This window comes from Chenopodium album, chromosome 23 (assembly GCF_948465745.1).
Source record: "Chenopodium album chromosome 23, dcCheAlbu1.1, whole genome shotgun sequence".
Lineage (NCBI taxonomy): Eukaryota > Viridiplantae > Streptophyta > Magnoliopsida > Caryophyllales > Amaranthaceae > Chenopodium > Chenopodium album.
Genome location: NC_137856.1, coordinates 39,585,282 through 39,604,624, shown reverse-complemented (window position 1 = coordinate 39,604,624; position 19,343 = coordinate 39,585,282). Strand labels below are relative to the sequence as shown.

The window sequence follows — 19,343 nt, the reverse complement described above, 5'->3', positions numbered from 1 at the left end:
GACAAGTTCATTCAAAAAACGTTGATTAGGCAAGATGTAGGTCAATTAAGACAAAATAGAAGCTTAGCCTTTTTTAGTCTTTTTGCCTTTTCCTTTATCCTTATTCAAAAAAATAAAATAATTAAATAAAACGTATAAAATGGTTTCATAGTATGTAAACTATCGAAACGTGGCGCTTTTGAGATAACATGCTAGCTAGATAGATGCAACTCCCTCGTGGCTTAGTAAGGTAGTATCGTAGTTCATGATCATATTAAGTACCCCTCTTAAATTCATTTCTTCGTGTATTGAGATGACTAAATACGGATTATAATGTTAATGATGCAGATAGGCATATTTAACTGTTTGAATTTCTTTATCCTACTAAAAATTTTAAAATAACAGTAAATTAAGAAGTAATTCTTTTAAAAAAATATATATGTTTTCCCTAGAAATAAAGAGAGGTTAAGGGTGTGTTCTATTTCCCGGATTTTCACTGATCTGAATTTGTCTAAATTTATTAGACCTTATTAAAACTTATTTTAGTTGTAATTTGTACTTGGATACCCTTATCAGAACTTATTAAACCTTATCTGAACTTAATTGAACTTATCTAAATTTATTACACCTGAAATAAAGTGAAAATAAGGTAAACAGAATATATCCTAATCAAGAATTGCACGGTGAAAGTTATAATTATTGGAAAGTATGCACTAGCCCATTTTAAACCTTTAATCCATCAGCTCAATCCTCACGAACTAACATTGAATTTTAAGAAGCTAGGGTTAAAATTCTCAGTTTGAGCTTTATATTTTCACAAATCAAACATCGCTTTGGTCCAATAGCTATATTAGTTTTTATTTTGATGATTTTAAATCTTAGATTGTATGTGTAATCACGAGTTCTTAAAATAAAAAGTGATGCTACTGTCACATATCATATACTCCAAATTGAGCATAATGAATACGGAGTACTTGTGCAATTGGTTTTCAGCTCTCACCTTATGAATTTTAAGTTAAAAGTTCAAATCCCGCCATTATTTTAGGTTTATAAAGTTGTAACTACAAGATCGATTCTCTTATCTTCCTCCTTAACTCTCAAACGCTTAGTTATGCATTACGAATAGCTGGATTAACTGATTTATGATGGTATATGGTGTACAATTGTACATAGTACTAGTTACAGACTTACAATACTACTGTACTGCGTAAGTTGCGTAACAATCCTAGAAATAAAAGCACGGAAAATAAAAAAACGCGTGGAAAGATTAATTATGTAAAATGTCGGAAGAAATTGGGATCCGGCAGAATGCCCCCTCATTCTGACATAAAAATCCAGTCACCGTCATTTTTAGTTTAGATCCAGCTTTGTTTTATCTTCATTTTCCACTTACATTATTTTTATTTTTTTAGTCAATCTTAATCATAATTATATCCCCTTATCAATTTCACTGCCGTCGTAATCACATGTATCATAGAATTAGCTTTTTTCATTTTAGAATTTATATAGGTGGGTTAGCTCTATTGTGGGTCCATTTCATTTTTTTTTTTTTTTTTTTTTTTTTTTGACAAAGATCAACTCATTATATAAATAAAAACATGATTACGGTCCATTTCATTTTTGCTTGATTGTGATATCTTGTACAAGTTTCATGCACCCATATTATCAAATTATTATGCGTTTTTAAAGTTATGTGATGCGTGCATAAATTTATCTAGCAATCAAAGTACAAACTATTAGTCCACTATAACCTTTTTAATTATAATTCAATAATTCGTACTCTTATATCTCATGATCATGATGCTAATTGTTGCCAACCATTTCACTATGATTCATTTAAAATCAAATTTGTTTTCATAAATATGCTTTCCTTTTCCAACCTATTTTCCAAAAACAAAATAATAATACTCGTAATAATAATAATAATATGCTTGAAAGGGTAAATAAGTTTGTGTAGGATAATTTCTTAAAATTGAGTTTACTTATGTTAATTTCAATAAAAATAAGAGCCATAGAATATCCAAATTTAAATTATAGATTATACATACAAATATATAATTGGTTGAACAATATACACTTTTATAAGTTCCAATATATTGGAAATTTCAAAATTTCCACATATCAACAGTAGAGTAAAACCTATTTTGAACTATGACATTTTAGTTCGATCTAAATACAATCGGTGGATATCCTTAATATTTTTTATAAAATGACTCTTGATCATTATATTATCATACATGGTTGGGGATAAATAAAAAGGAGCGTTGACTGTGATTTGCTTCGTCAAGAAGTATGGGAGAGGATAATCGGACAAAATGTTGTGTGTAATTCGGGAAGAGTAGGTGTTGTTTATTCTCTTCACCCAAAGCTCACTTTACCGCATTCTTTTTTACTAGTTCACACCCATTCTCCAATTAACCAAGAGTACATTTTTTTTAAAAAAAAATAGTACCACTACTTTGATTTTTGAATAGTATTACCTAGTACTAAGTCAACATGTATAAATTATATACTCTACTAATTAATTTGTACGTAGGTACGTAGTCCTTTTGGATTGATAACTAAATTATCCGTAGCATATTATATATTTGTACTAAGTAGGTACTTAATTGTTTTTATTATAGAGTACGTACTCTCCTCATTTTTATTTTTATATTTGTCTTGTTCGCAATATATAATAACTTGAAGAATGAGAAAAATTATGATTAAGGTTATTCACCGATATAACATATCAAATGCGACAAGCAATAAGACCAAAGTGAAGGGAGTGTTATTATGCTCTTTTAAATTCATCCTCAAACAAGGCTTATGAAGATGTATTTGAAATAGTAGAATTACACGTAATGAACAATTGCTTTAGAGCATCCATAATGCATGGTTGTGCATAAGAAACCTTTAGCAATTTCTAAATAATTGTTGGCTACATGCTAGCCATTGTGGAACTACAACCTCTTATAGCTAAGCCAATTTTTTTTTGTTTTTTTTTTGGATCCAGTAGCTAAGCCAAACTACATATGGATCGGAGTAGCTCTTTATTTTACAAAAGAAGTAGCTTGCCATTGTAAATGTTGTAACTTGAGAAATAATGATATGACAACCCTTAGATACTTTTATTACTTTTTTTATGATGATTTTTCTTAATCACTCGGTAAATTCATATTTTCGAGAAAGACAAAAAATAATAATTTCCGAAGCATATCACTATATCTGCTTAAAGGCATCGGGGGTTTTGGGGTGGTTGACAAGAGGTGGTGATTTATCCTTAGATTTAAGATTGCCTTTTAAAGAGCTTTCTTTATTTTTGAGTATCCACTTGCGAAAGGGCCTTTTTAAGGGCTAACTTTGGTAATTATATGGTCAATAAACATTGCTAAAAAATAAAAAGTTAGTCAATTACATTTTCTACTTTTGGTGGTTAGGAAAAGGGGGACCTTAGTCACATTTGAGGTGACAGTTTTAAACCAACAAATTAATTGTAATTTTGGACTATTACATTATCAAAAATACTAACTATGCCTACCACATAAATATAAATTTCATTGCCTCAAAAAAAAAAATTAATTTTTCATCTTTTAAAAAAGTATAAATAATGTAACATCACTCTATGTAATAGATTAATAGATATAACTAGAAATTATGGCCAAACATCAATAACAATCTTGAATAAGAGTACCGGTGAAATATCTTTCATCCTTTAATTTTGTATACGTTCAATAATTTAGGCTATAATTCAATTGAGCTTTCAACCATATTTAAAAAAAAACTCGAACCAATTAGGTTGTTTAATTATGATTTAAAATAATGATATTATAACTTTCTGGTTTTAGGTGCCTCAAATCATTACACCTTTTACAAAATACATCTATGTTCACACTATTTTTGTAATTTTCTTAAAAATATGTATAAGTTAAATCATGAAATTAAAATAAGGTCCAAGGGAAAGACAACATGTAGCATTATTATTTATTGGGTACCACATACTTTGTTGAAACCAGACAATTTGTGAATTGCCCTAATATAGCCTGCCAGTTGACTGTAGTCGCATTCACATACATATAAACTGAGAATGAGAATATGAGATTGAGATGAGGCCAATAAAAACCCCAAAAATATAAAAATTGTCATTTTATAAAATTAGTAAGCGACCTTATTATTGATAAGGTAAGACTATCACGGCAATAGTCAAACTTGTAATGTTGTCTGTTCAACAACATACAATTTAAGTAGATACTTGATAGTGAAGGGCAGTGAGATACTTATAAATTTCCGCTTTGATTATGTTAGGGGTGGATCCAATGTGTCTCATGTTAATGCCTCCTACGTTGCACATATATGCTTTTTAGGTATCTCGTCACAGTAGAAATACCTTATCTCTAATTTTTTTAAAAGGTGCGCTTTATTCACCCATTTTTACTTATGTGAATTTATATCTCAACTTGTTTAATTTAAACTTACCGTAGTTGTAAATAATTAAACTTGATAAATAAGTCATTTCATTTAACCTTATCAAGACTTTTTTTGTACAGTATCATGTTGACTTGACACATTTTTCAATGCATATAACTCTGATCATGAACACCTTCATAATTAGGTAAGTAATAAATTAAATATATAAAGTTGACATTATTTTTCATATGGATAAATTATCAACAATGTTCAAAATGGATATATTGAACAGTACAAACAATCGGTACGTACGAAACAAGTAAAAAAAATTACTCTTAAAGAAGTTATTTTTTTCCCCCTCTCTTTATTTCTCCATCTCCTTGTGATTTATCTCATCTTTGCACAAATTTTTTTCCTCTCCCTTCTCTCTGGTGACTCTCAATCTTCTCCCTCGTCACTCTCTTAATTCATGTACATTCTCTTTAGACTATTTCCATATATTGCTAAGCCACAATTCTAATTTAATTGTTCATTCCACGTAACATGTGGAGTATTATTTATTATGCATGAGGATTTTACCACTTTACCCTGTTACTGTAGAATCATTAATATGACTAAAGTAGTTAGAAGCTGAATCAAGCTCTCTCAAATAATCACACGCAAATGACATAATGTTGTGTCACCAACTTGGATTCTAATTATTTAATTTCAATTGGTCAAACTTTTTGAGGATGATATCTATAATATGTATTAATTTTTCGTTCATAAACACTTTTTATACTATAAATATAAAAATATTGTGACAAATTATACCCGTAGGTTATTACACGTCCTCGTCATCGAACGCTTGATAGTAATATACGTTTTACACCGTATATAATTAAATAACACAAATATAGTTTTTTTTTATTTAGAAAAAAAAAAAGATAACAACAATTGGCAGGCCCTCCACCTCATAAACTAATTGCATCTCCTTCAATCCGTTGACCCTTTCTCTACTTCTAGATGTTTGACCCCTTGTGAGAACATCACCCGATAATTGCGGCATCTAAATTCTAAAGATCTCTAATCTAAGTTTAAAATTATATTAAAATTCGCCTTATTGATGTAAATAATTATAGAAAACAATACTAGTAGCCTTTTTTTATAATTTAATCATACTTTTCCCATTAATATTAATATAAAAATTAAGAACCCCATCTTGGATCGGATGGGAGCCCACTATTGGGCCAGTTTGGACCAAGGCCTAAAAATGCCTTGTGATAAGTCAAAGTCAAGACTCAAATTTGTAGGTTAATAAAAATAATAATTAAAAAATAAAAATGAAATAAAGAAAATAAAGTTTTAACGCGTCAACACAGGAGCAGACAAATTTGGTTGCATTAAGTAATAAATATACTCCCATTAAGGTGAAGACAAATCGGCCTAGATTTGCGTGCACGTCACCCATTAAAATATTTGTACCATTTTTTAAAAAATTACTACTCCCTCCGTCTCTTTATTAGAATCCCCTTTTTAACATTTATTACGCACATTATAAAGAGAAAGGGGACTAGTACGTAAGTGTAAATTATACTGCATGAATTGACGCGGCAATTTCTTTTATACGTGTGCGAGGGCTAATTAAGTAAGTTTTAGTGTAGTTGATCAAAAGTTCACCATTTAACTCTAATTTTACTTTGTTAAAGTCTAATAAATCAAGCATACCTTAAATATTGGGTCCTCAAAGCTATAAGATGAGCTCCCACACCATCTCCACCAAGCTTAGCTTGCTTGATTGTTTTAATATTGTGTGCATTTCTAGTAACGCGGTATTTATTAATGTAATGGGGACAATTCAATTTAAGGAGATTACTTTCATGGTGTCAGAATTGATCAAATGATAATTTTGTTTTAAACCCTAATTTTCTCTCTATACAACCACACCTCCTATCTTACACCCCTCCACCACTCCTCTTTTCATAATGGCATAACCAATACTAGCTACTCAAATTCCAGGTGAGATACCTGGGTGTGATTCTCATCAAACTCACCTTGGGAGGATTTCCCTTATTCCCCCCTCTCAAGATGAGTGTTCACCTTACCAAAAAAAATAAAAAAAATACTCCCTCTGTCTCTTAATTACATTCTTATTTCTCACATTTATTCCTCACATAATAGAGAGAAGTAGAAATGTAATTTAGAGACGGAGAGAATACTAGCAGCTACTACTATTTTTTTTATTATTCATTGTTGTAAGCTTGTAGCATGATTAACTTCGCTGCTAAATTCGTTGATCCTAGTTGTATCCTTAAATAAATTTGCGAAGTTTGGTGTTAATTAATAAATTACGGCAACTTCCCAAAAAGAAAAAAAGGAATTATTTATATTGCATCAAAGATAAGACCTATTGCTAATCCGACCATCAATACTCAGTTGGACCATCTACCAGTATGAATTATTCTTGCCAATGTTTAAAGACTAAATTATATGGAGCATATTAAACATCAATAACAAAACTTTTAGACCATATTGACTAACGTTATTATTTCTAGCCATTAAAAAAAAGTACATTTTTTTTAACAGAAATCGTTAGTTGTGTTAAATAGAGAGACTATATATATTGTTGTTATTGGCAAAAGGGTCAAACAGAGAGGGGGCAGTTAGTTAGAAGTGGCATTCAATGCTTGGAGCTCAATTATAAGATGTCCTATATATATGTTGACAAGGACAACCCCATCAAGAATGAAATTTGACTATTTAAATATTTCAACTTCATACAATATATTCTATTACTATGTCTTTTGGTCCATTATTTCATTTCATTGAATTAATATAAGGTAGCAGCAAAATTTCTGTCAATCAAAGAAAAGGCTGCAAATTAAATGGATATTTAGGAAGGATTTTAACCATGATTTTTACTTGGTATTTTTGGGTAAGTGTAAGAATTGAAAGCTCATTAATTACCAATAATTATTAATGCAAATATTGGATTACTTTAGTTGAGCAAAGTGTTATGCGTGCTTAAGTAAAATTAGGAGCAAATGACTTGATAAATATAATTCATATATATTCACTTGTTTATACTGTAAATGGGTTAGCAAACCAAAAACTATCAAAATTCCTATATACATAGTTGTGTACGTTCATGCTAATATATGCGCAAAGGCCAATAACTAAATATATATAAGGTGAGACTAATACTAAAGATAGGCTAGATAGATGCATGCATCTTATGATAAATAAGAAACATTTTCATAAATGCACTTATAACAAATATAATGGCCTGAAAGTTGCTTTTATTTGAGGGTTTTTTTTTTTTGAAGAAAAATGTAGATAGATTCTCGTTAAGTGATGTTTAGATAAAATGAACTACTTTATCTGGATATATAACACTAATATACCTAAGCTACATAATATATTATTGAGCTGAGGTTAGCAATAATAGTAAGGCCACAGCATGAAAGTTACGTTAAGTAGTGCTCCTATTGGCTATTGCAGCATTAAATCTGACATAGCACCTATATCTCCATATTTGCGACAAGATAAAGAAAGGGATCTTTAGGAGTCATATCAAGGTTTAAATCATTTTACTTCCACCGAATTCACGTTACCCTTTTTCTAAATTAGGTTTTTTTTTTTTTTTTTTTTTTTTTTTTTTTTGAAAGACTAAATTAGGTTTTATTCACTTTATCTTATATAAGATTTTTAAATATAAATATTTATGTTTCAACTTGATCGTCTAGTCTACATTTTTCGGTTCTATTTTTGCCATCTTTCTTAATTTAAAACATAAAGATTTTAGATGATTGATAATAATTTTTCTATGCTAACAAGGAAATACATTCAAGTAGAAATGAAAAAAAAAACACTAAACAGAAATAAAAGACTACATATAAATATGGATAAGCCGTGGAAAAGTCACACCACTTATATCCTCATCAAGCATTTTACGATTCTTATAGGTATAGCACCTTCCAAAACATCTTTCTACTTAGGTAACTAATAACAATATTATGCCTTGACAAAGCTAGATGTTTTTAACGCATATTCAAGATAATATAAAACATTTGTAGTTGAAATTATTGTAAACAAATAAAACAAAGTCTTGATTTACCGAGTCTTTTTGATAAAATAGTGTGATCATTGTCACTCAAATTGTTATGCTTATTGAGGATTTAGGATTACCTCGGCTTGTGAAAGAAGGGTGCAAAATTAGAACTATTAAGCAAAAAATTTAACTCAAAACACAAGGTTATTTTGTAAAATAAAATATTAAAATGACCTTTTTATTTATCAATTATGCATCATTTCCATTTTCACTCTTGTGTTTTAACACAATCCAGCACTAAAATAGATTGTTGAGATGACCTAGATATCCTTTCCTTTTTATCAGTGTCAATGTCTTTAACGTTGACAAGTTCTCCCCACTTAAAATTGGAGGCACACAAATTGCAATAATGAAATGAAATCCAAGTTGCAACTGCTCCAAAGACACAAATCATTTAACATAGAAGATGAAATGATAGGAAAGTTTAAGTGCTTAAAAAATATTTTTTTTTTTTAAAAAAAAAAAAAAAAAAAAAAAGTGAAAACCCCACCTTCTCATCATGACATCTAAAGGCTCCTCCAAATAAAACTGCCAAATTAGGTCTATCACCTAAGTATTATCGACAACTTAATTGAGCCACAAATCGTGTTGTAAGATTCACCAATCGCATCTCACACTTTCAAGGCCTCTAGTATAGTCTACTACTTTATAATACTAGTATTATTCTACTCAATAAATTATGTTTTTTTTTTCTCTCTTTAAAAGTTATTTGTAATCAAACGTTGTATCTAAAACTTTGATATTATTTTGAATAATACTTTTAAGTTGTTTATGTGGGGCAATTTTTTGTATTTGTAAAACCATTCTATAATAGTACAACCAACTAATAAAGTGTTGACTCATTTGGTATATTTCTTACCTGATATTCTTGAGGTTTATGGTTCGAATCCTATGAACTAAAGGTGCTTGGGGTAAGAAATGTAATATAAGTATAAATTTCGGGCATGGAACAAGTTGAGGCCCAAGTAGGTCCCTTTGTATTCACCCTTGATTGAGTAATTAGATAAACAAATTTAGTATGTGAGATTCCTATTGAATAATGTATAGAAAAGTCTTGAGGATTGTGCTAATTAAAATGAAAATGGAACAAAGGTTTTAGTGATGACTCAAAAATAAAATTAAGGCAATTTTAGAAAACAAAGGAGTATGATTACTGTTAGGAAGTAGAAACAATGAAGCACAAAATTGGTTACTTGTAGAATTTCAAAACCACATGATCTCTTCTGCTTTATGGAAAAAGGATGAGGCAAGCATAGACCACCGCAAAGAAACTTGCGACTTGAAAATGCGAGTATCTCAGTCTCAGTCTAAAGTTGGAAACCCAAGAAAATACAGTAAAACACATTTTTATATGACTACATGTTTGACTTTTGAACACCTGATACTTACGTTATGTTCTTCAAAATTAATTATAAATATATTACGGAGTAATTTTTAAAAATAATATTTATAAAAAAAAAAAAAAAAAAAAGGTGTAGCATACAAAAATAGCAACTACATGGATCACGAAGAAGTGTGGGGTGTCAGAAACTGAGAAGGAATAAGTTGGAAACCCAAGGAAAAACAGTCCTATGCTTTGACTTTAAACATTACATGATCACCTCTTTTTAATAAATATCGTTACAAACAATTAACAAATCTCAATAAAATCATGTCAAAGATTAACAATTTTAATTAAGATTACATTTTACAAATATGGTCAGATTAGCCTAACCCCACCAGTCACGGGTCAAAAAGAAATCAAGTGGGGTAAGCTAAATAGTTTAGTTACTTTGAGATAACAACAATTAAGTATAATTCTCGTCAAAAAAACTAAAAAGTAATTTATAATTAACTTCAATAATTTAACTCATCTTTCATTCATGTCGTTTTAGGCACCCCCTTGAGGTGACCCTATTATGGACTGCTTCAATATAAGAAAATGATAGTAAACACTACAAAACAATGGGTTAGAATCATTTATCTTTTTTAATGTCTTGTCTTATGTCCAAATCTCTTGTTCATTATAACAAATCAATAAAAAATCAATCTAAGGATTTTTTTATAAAAACTTTTAATGGGATAGATAACGACATTGATTTGTCAGGTAAGATAAAAGAGTCAAGTTAACAGACTAGACACTTTAGAAGTGAAGGTAATGGAGATTGAAACGTGCTCTCCAAGAGTCGTAAGTAATGCAGCTCATCTTTGTGAAGTTGTGATCGATGAAACACAGAACTATTTTTAAGTTAGGCACTACACACTGCTGACATCTATCTCACGCAATTGTTTGATCAATAATTAGACAACTTTTACTTTATGACATAAAAGATCGTAAATGTTTGAACAATGACATAATATGAGTCAATATGCTCCATAAAGAATACTGCATGACCGACCCAGTCAAAACTTTGATAAACGATAACACAAAATTTCCCAATCAAAATTCCGGCCAAAACAAAGTTTCATGATCTTAATGTCAACACTTCAAACCAATCCCTGCCAATAGTAAACTAAGGAACAAAAAAGAAGATTTGACTATTTCACAACTCAACTACCAAAGAACCAAAATCTGGTGGAAGAATATGAAACAAGACTATTATTCAAATTATAAGATTAAGACATAATTTAATTCTAGAAGGAACATACAATACATGCACCACCCTTCTTCACATTTTGAGGTCCAAGTGAGCTCTCAGCATGAAGAGGAAGAAAAGTCACCTCCTGATACAGATTGCCGGTGACTGTTTCATGAATCTTTGTTGGTGCTAGAAGAGGCCACAGTTTGGCGTCTACGTTGATGAACATCCCAATTGTAAACACGGGCGATTGTAACCTGGGATTCATTAATTAGTAAATTACAGTGGTTAAGGTTGTTGCCTTTCACCATAAATTAACCAACCACAATATTTTCTATAAGCAATAATTTCAGGATTATTCAACAGTTTCTATAGTCGCCTAACAACCCTTTCGAAATTTTGAATGACATCCCAATCGCCAATGATTCATGAACAACACTCATAAAAGTCTCCTGCCCTCTTTTTTTATAACTTTCCCTGCCAAAAGTAAGGGAGAGGAGGGAGGGGGAAAAACTTAAACATTTTAAGGATTCATTGGCATTTGATATGCATGGACTTATTACTCATACTTTGTGACATGATTTACATGGGAGGGAGGGGAAAAAAAAAAAAAAAAAAAAAACCACAAGCAAACAGGAATTCAAATCATTCAATTAATGGCACACACCTGCGTAATTGTCACTTGATCTCTTAAAAATTGTAGATCACCAACCAGCACCTCTAAACTGGCTTTAGCATTTTCCAGATTTTTTTGTAAAAGAGTGTTGGCCTGTAGAAGAGTTCCATAATATTTTGAGACGTGCATGGTTTAATATATATTTGGTAATAAAAGTACTTTGAGGATAATGGGCCACCTCTTCGCATGTATACTCCAGCATTACATTTGCCCCAAGCCATAAGCACACTGAATCTGAATCCTCAATACTAGCTCGTGAAAATATGCCTTCAGAGACCTCAAAATCAGCTAGCAGAGGCTGCATATTATTACATGGTTATTGTTTCTGAAACATAGTTCAGTACCAGGTGCAAAAGAGTAAATGCAATAACCAAAGCAATACATTCATTTTGGATCAAATTCAACACCACTGTGCAATTCAACCTAAGTCTTAAAACCAGAAATCCATCGAGGAAAAAAAAATTGGTCTACACAGCCATCTAGAAACTTGGGTGTTAATATTATTGTAATCAAGCTCTATAAATTGGAACTAATCAGACCCTTTTCTTACGCCTTGGCGTTTAATCTTATACTAGTCAGTTTTAGTTGAAATTAACACTAAATTCCAGACAACAAAGATCTAGCCAATTAGTTTCATAAAACTACAACAGCTCACACATATACATAATCATTGACTTTAGAAGGCAAATTTTCCTCATAAGCTAATTGGAAAGATATGGCCGTTTTATTCAATCCAGGATCCTATAAATGACAGGAACCAAGTCCTAATAGCACGTTTAGACAGAAGTCGGATCTAAATACATAAGATTCTTGAAGGAGTCAGATCTGAGCACAATGTTCTACTTCTGTGCAAACTTGCCAAAACTGAAATTACTCCATCTTTTCTACTCAGGAAACACCAAGTTAAAAAGAGTAATGATACACGTCTCTTTTGATATCAACTAACAATACCACTATGAGAAAATTCTAAAGGGGACTGGAAAAAGGAGGGATTGCAATCTAATGTGGACCATACAATATCCAGTTAGCTAATTAACCAAGCCATGTGCAGTTAGCCCTAACAGCAACTACCATCTAGTGTGGATCTCTTAAAGCAGGATGGAATACCATATAAAAGTAATTCAAACCCTAATAATTGCATCATATTGACAAGTCTAAAAGATCCAAATTTGACAAATTATGTCCCGGTCAAGATTGAAGTCAGAAGAATCACCAATCAATTAGCTTATTCCTGTAAACCAAAGGCACCATACAGAAAATTCTAGTAGGAAAAACAAAATAATTAATTTTCATGGAAATATAATAAAATGAGGATTTTGCACCGATTGTGAAATTAAAAAAACCTTCCACTAAAATAGTACGAAAGATTGGAGAAGATAAACAACAATTGGCCAAGCCAACTAGGCATCTTGATAGCAAACTTGTTTGCAGAGGCAGCTCACTATCAACACATATATATAAGGTCTATGGCTTGTATCCCTGTGCACTATCTAGAGCAAACCACGCAATGGACAATAGACAGCTAGTTGACAAGGACACATCTATTAAAGCTTCCAGTGAATTACACGATTTTTATAACTTTCAATACCTTGTATTATTATTCATAGTTAGCCCGTACAAAAAACCAGGGATGTAAAGAATAAAGAGGAACAAAGTAGTCACAATTTTCTATAATGTAGATTTCTGATTTGGACAACCAGCTAGAAAACATCTTTAATCGCTAATTGTATCAAATAAGGTTAACTGTTTAGAAGATTACTTTCCAGGATGAAGACAGGCACTATGTTACTCGGACTCGGGTACCCATGTCCGACACGGGTACGTGTCCAAGTGTCCGACTCGGCTATTTTGTGAAAAAATTCTATGATTTTCAACTAAAATGAAGTGTCCTTGTGTCATACCCATGTCCGAGGGTCGATGGTCCGACACGGGTACTTGAGGTAAAATGAAGAGTCCGAGTAACATAGCACGGGCAAGGTGATCCAACATTGAAGACCAACCCAATCTCGACGAAAAAAAGAAAAGCGTTATCGAAACGAAGACTTAAAGTCTGGAATGCTAACGTCTCGCGTTTTAAACAGCACCCTCCCGGGCGAGGGCATTTCTGCTTCACTCTGCTCTAAGGGTATAGCAGCCGTCGTTCGAAACAAGTTTCTCACTCACAAGTCGTAGCTTCGCTCCTCCGCTGTTTCTGTGCTCCCCCCGTGGGTTGGGGGTCGCGTCCTTCGAAAATCCGAATTCGAGGTTGGGGCGAATTCGGTTTTCTCAGTTGCCTTGTCGCGTGAGAAACTTGTTTCGAACTGTCCCTTTTTTCCTGTTTTTTAAGGAAAATAAGGGACTGGCAGCTGCTATATTTTGTTACCCCCGTCGCGTCGTTCGCTTTCATGCGTGTGAAAGTAAGGTCTCCCCTTCTTTTCGTCCGTAGTAGTTCCCCGGAACGAGCCCTTTCCTAAATGGCTAAGGCTCGCAAGGGCCCTTTTGGGGCTTTCGTGTTTTGAGCTAGGTTTTACGGCTTCAGTCCGGTAACCGAGAGCGAATTTTTCAATTCCTCTGGTTACAGCGAGTTGGACCTTTTATACCCCCGGATCAACGCGTTTACACGCTTGTCTTTTTCCGGGCACCATCCAAGAAAGTGGCTTTGTATGATATTTCAGATTTCTACCTAGATGTAGGAAGCTGCAGCCTAACAAACTAACATTGGAAGATAACCTCTTGTTGTCGTTTGAAGAGGGAGTTCAATCTATCATTATATGTCCGAGCAAGTAGGCAGGTAGCTCTCCCAATCTGAGTAATATGCACACTCTGCAAAGAGTCATATTGTTCTAGGGAAGTACCTGAAAAGCGTAAATGTTGATCAACTGGGTTTCAAGGAAGCTTTGCTTATTAGATACCTCTTTCGGAGCAACTTTTTTCCACCACAAAAGATGCCATTTTTAAAACTCAGTCGAATACAGCTTATCTCTTGAGCAAAAATACGTAGAAGATCCCTACGGACCTAGAAAGTTCACCCCTAATAGGAATAGGTTAGCCCAGGTTTCACAGTGTTTCTGTTGGAACAAGGCTTCTCTATTGATGCATTAATATAAACTAGCTTTAAAAACTTGCTATTCTCAATAATCGACTTTGAAGAAAATAAAACATCTAGGCTCCTTTATAAGTGAGTTATGGAGTTCTTCACCATGAATTCAAAAGGCAATCTCAAAGTCAATGTCGCTTTTTAGGAAAGAAAAAACGAGGACCAACCACATTAATAGCAGTTGTTAGAAGCTTATAATCTTTCTATCCTCCAGCTCCAAAAAAAAAAAAAAAAAAAAAAAAAAAAAAAAAAAAAAAAAAAATAGTTGGTAAAGGACAAGAAAATACTCCAAGCATTTCAACAATATAAGCCATATTTTGACTTTTGCGATCAAACATAGTCAAATTTTACCACCCTTTCCTCAATTTAAGTCATTGAAAACAACACATACTGACATACTACTATTAAAGAGTGGATAATGATTGTACTTGTATTCAAAATTCAAAGGCACTACTTCGTTTTGTATAAGAATTTTAAATGACAAGCTATAAGAGACAGATAATAAGGAATGCGGAATAAGAAATGTTAATTAGAAAGAAAGATTATCAAAAATTAACTTGTCCTGTTATATAGAGACACAACACTATGATAGACTTTGATTTTATTTTTTGAAAATTAGCGTAAAGCTTGAGCACAAACAAACAGAAAAAAAGCACTGCCGTCTAAAGTAACATGCAAATTAAAAGGATCATGAATACTAGAGCAACGAACCTCACCGGAACCCCTCCTCGCCTGCAATGTGGCAACAATGTCCAAGCATTTCTCTATATCAGGAATTTTGGCCTGAAAAACATGTGCAAGGTATATTAATTCAGAACATTGAATGTAAAACTAAATGCTTAAATTTGAGCTAAGCCAAACTACATTTGTAAGCATTGCAAATTTTCATTGAAGATAAAAGAGTATCAACAGCTTGGCTGGATTTAAAAGTACAATAATCAACAAAAAGTTCTAAATACTGCAAAAAATTATTTATGCCTCGCTTTCCCTCTCTTAGGCCTCTTGGCCAAGGGAATGGATCTAGGGCCTCTACCTTGATAACGAAGGATTCCTAGCAGGCTAGCACAGACACAGCTGAAAAAAATCCGATTGGATAGATAATTAAGTATATCTACCTCATCCTCTAGAACAAACTAAGAAAAATATTACAAAATACCAAGGGATATTCCACAAGGTGACCTCGTGGTATTGAAAATTCCACATTTTTCTTAATTGACCCATGGTATTGCATAATTCATTAAGGTGTACTAATTGTTTGTTTTAAGGCCAACTCATGCTTTGATGGCTGATGTATTAACCTTAAATCCCCCTGCTCAACTCCACCAACTGAGCGTGGTGGCAAGGAGGAAAAAGGTTCAAGAAGGATAGCAAATCTTAAACCAGAATCGAAAAGGACTAAAGGAGACATTTAAAGGTACAATCCATTGTATTAATCATATAACAACTAAATCAGTCTGGTGCTAGGATGGCACCAATCAGGGACATATAACAAACTACATGAATTGCTGACAATTCACAAATTACAACAAAAAAGTTTTAAAAATCATATTCAACATACGGAGAAGATTCACTTTGCCATCCAACAATGTCAAGTATGAGCCAAAATTTCCAGATCCCAAGGTCCAATATCTCACATTCATCTATTCCATCAAGTTAAAATGCCTTGGTTACTACCTTCAACTTGGTGTCTTTGTTGTTAGCCTATATGTTAAGTTGTATTTCACTATGGGTTCTTTGACTGTTAAGGTCTCATTGTTAAGAAAATATGGATTCGATGGATCAAGTGTCTTTTGACATGCAAGATTGGATTCTCTATGCTATTCTATGTGAGCATCTGGGAGAATTGGCATCCTCTTCAGCAAGCCTTGGATTAAGCTCATCTATGCCTAGTGATAGTTACTTTTGAGGATAAAGCTCAATATTCAGATCAAGAAAAAGGTCGTAATTATGTTCTATCTTATCATACATACCCCCCACCCACTGACCCACCCACCCGCACACGCTTACACACGCACATCCTCATATAATTTTTTTAATGGAGTATCAACATGCATATTTCTATTACTATTTTACCTACCAAACATTCTTTAGATAAATGTTTTTAATGAAATTTATGATTTTCTAAGTTCTCATCACAAGTTAAACAATTTCACATGATTTTCCACATTTTTTTTGCAAATTCACCATCTGTCATGAGGGCCCTTTGTTGCCCAAATCCCAAAGAAAAGCCAAAAGAAGAATGGCTATATCTTATTGTAGAAGATGATGGTTTTTGGAATTGAAATTTTGCGAAATTCCTGCTCGATAGACAGTAGATGCCATAGCTGAGTTCAAGGCCAAGAAACACCTAAAATTAGGGAGAATGTTCCCTGCTTCTAATGGTATGATAATCTGTCTTTACCTTGATTATGAATTACATTTTAACCTTTGCTTGTTCTCTTATATAAAATACATTTCCTTTTGTTCTTTGTTATTTATACTTTTTGCTTGTATTTTTGTTGAAAACTAAAGCATGGACTGATTTTTTTTCTTCTTTTGTTCTGTTTGCTTTGGTTAAAACCTATGTTGCATTTGGGGATTGCCTATGTGGCATTGTTCTTTGTATTCTCTTTGTGATGAATTTGTATAGAAATCTTCATCTAATTATTCTAATTTACAAAATTCAAACTAGAGATCATGCCGCTTGATTAGCCTAGGTCACTTGAGAACATTCTCCGGAATACTTCCTTGTCCCTAAATAATGGGGCATATTTCTACTTTAAGTCATCCCATCCTGATGATAAACCCCTTTAACTAAGAATTCCAGATAAGACTACATTGGAATGTGGAGAAGCAAAAAATATATTTTTAAAAAAAAGTAAACTGCCCCTGATAAATGTGGCCTATATACTTATAGTCTTATAGAGACAAAAGAGTAAATATATAATACTCGTATAACATTGCAATTGATCAGCAAAATACATGCCACATCCCAAATGACATACAATGACCCAGTCACCCAACTCCATAGTCAAGCAACTTGCAAGAAAAAATGAAATAAAAGTGATACCTGAAGATCTCTCTGCTGTGCAAGAAGTTTCATCTCTACTAGCTTGTATTGCTGAAGCCTGACAAAAATTGCCATTAATGGGTCAAGCAGCAATTAAGGTATGGTATTATACTGGTAAATACTATTCTTCCACTTTTGATTATAACCTATTTCTAACACTTTTTCTGACAAAAGATTTTACTCTCCCCATTCCCCAATCAAATCCAGTTAATTAGGGACAAGGTAACAGGAACAAACATGCTATTTTACGACACAAACTGAATTAAGAAACCAATGTAGTTGCCAACACAAGGTCCAATGATGCACAAAATTTCCGATTAGCTGTGCAAAAATTTCAAGACAATTAATTTGTCTTTGACATACAAGGTAATCCATAAATGCAAACCATGAAGCCATCCATACACACCCAATACTTTGACACATAGATAAAGCTAGCACCTATGTCCTCTTTAAGTTTTTAAACCATAACCAGGAAAAAAGCAATCAATCAGCACACAAGTCGAAGTCCCTCAAACTCAGCAACGAGTGTCATAGACTCCTCTTACATACAAAATTTGGCTACTCATGATTTGGTACAATCACACCCTAATTGTCAAAATTAAAGTGCTGAACACCAACACCTACTTTGATTAAGATCAAGTGGTTAGCATTGCCATGAAAAATTACCAATAACTACTGATGAAATTTGGAGTGAAGTTCAATTCGCAATGAAATTCAACGGACTGAGCAACAACTAATGAAATTTGGACCGACACTTGCAGAAGTAACAACTATTTATGAAAAGCATCTATATCTACGATTGTTATGATTAACTACTAATGAAATATGGACTCAAAAATGGAGATGAAATTGCAAGTTCAGTAATCTCATTGAAAAAACATCCAATTTAAAAAAATGATTGCATAAAAACTTAATTAATCCTTAAATACAGTTAATTGAGCTGAAAATAAAACCTGAAATACAACAAAAAAAAAAGAGTAGAGGAGAGAGAAAGAGACCGTTCTTGAAAGAAAGCAAGAGCAGAGTTAACATCGAGATCAGATTGATTAAGGTAAGTCTGGACATCTTCCACGAATGCTGCCGCCGGTATTCCTCTCCTTTCTACCACCGCCGTCGACGATGATGTCTCCGCCATTACAACCACCTTAGAGGGAGAAACTGTCTTGTGTTTTTTTTAGAGAGAGAAAGAAAGGGTTTTCGGGAGGTTTTTTTCTAGTGTGGAAGAGGAAGAGAGATCGTCTTGGTTGGAAACTAAGACGACGTCGTTTTGGGATGGTGGGCTTGGCTTGGCTTGGCTTGGTCTATCAATGAATTCGGCTTATGAAGGTTTTACCTAGGGCTGTTAAATTGGGTGTGTGGCTTGAATTTGGATCAGATCGTGACAAATAGGTGATACTCTGAGTCATTTTAAATTATTTTATCTATACTAGGGTTATATAATATTGTTTCAACCCATATATGACCATATTTCGACAACCTAAAGGACTCGTTGAAGCTCATAGGCAATACAAGAGGTGTGTACAAAATTG

The 19,343-nt window shown here is 32.8% G+C and overlaps 1 protein-coding gene across 1 annotated transcript; it reads right to left on the bottom strand.

Moving 5' to 3' along the window:
- Nucleotides 1–10,952: 10,952 nt before the first annotated feature.
- Nucleotides 10,953–19,032, bottom strand: LOC145608711 (prefoldin subunit 3-like). Its single transcript, XM_081664318.1, has 6 exons — nt 18,813–19,032; nt 17,815–17,872; nt 15,477–15,548; nt 11,868–11,987; nt 11,681–11,782; nt 10,953–11,270 (listed from the first exon to the last, which is right to left on the bottom strand). Exons 1-6 carry the CDS (start codon nt 18,947–18,949, stop codon nt 11,184–11,186), a joined length of 576 nt encoding a protein of 191 aa, XP_081520444.1. The 5' UTR covers nt 18,950–19,032; the 3' UTR covers nt 10,953–11,183.
- Nucleotides 19,033–19,343: the final 311 nt, after the last annotated feature.

Excerpts from the sequence above, each read along its gene's own strand:
- LOC145608711 (XM_081664318.1), bottom strand. The coding sequence starts at position 18,949 with ATGGCGGAGACATCATCGTCGACGGCGGTGGTAGAAAGGAGAGGAATA. Across the intron at positions 11,988-15,476 it reads CGAGGAGGGGTTCCGGTGAG|CCTCTGCTAGCTGATTTTGA; the intron begins GTTCGTTGCTCT and ends AATAATATGCAG. Across the intron at positions 11,271-11,680 it reads ATCAAGTGACAATTACGCAG|GTTACAATCGCCCGTGTTTA; the intron begins GTGTGTGCCATT and ends AATGAATCCCAG.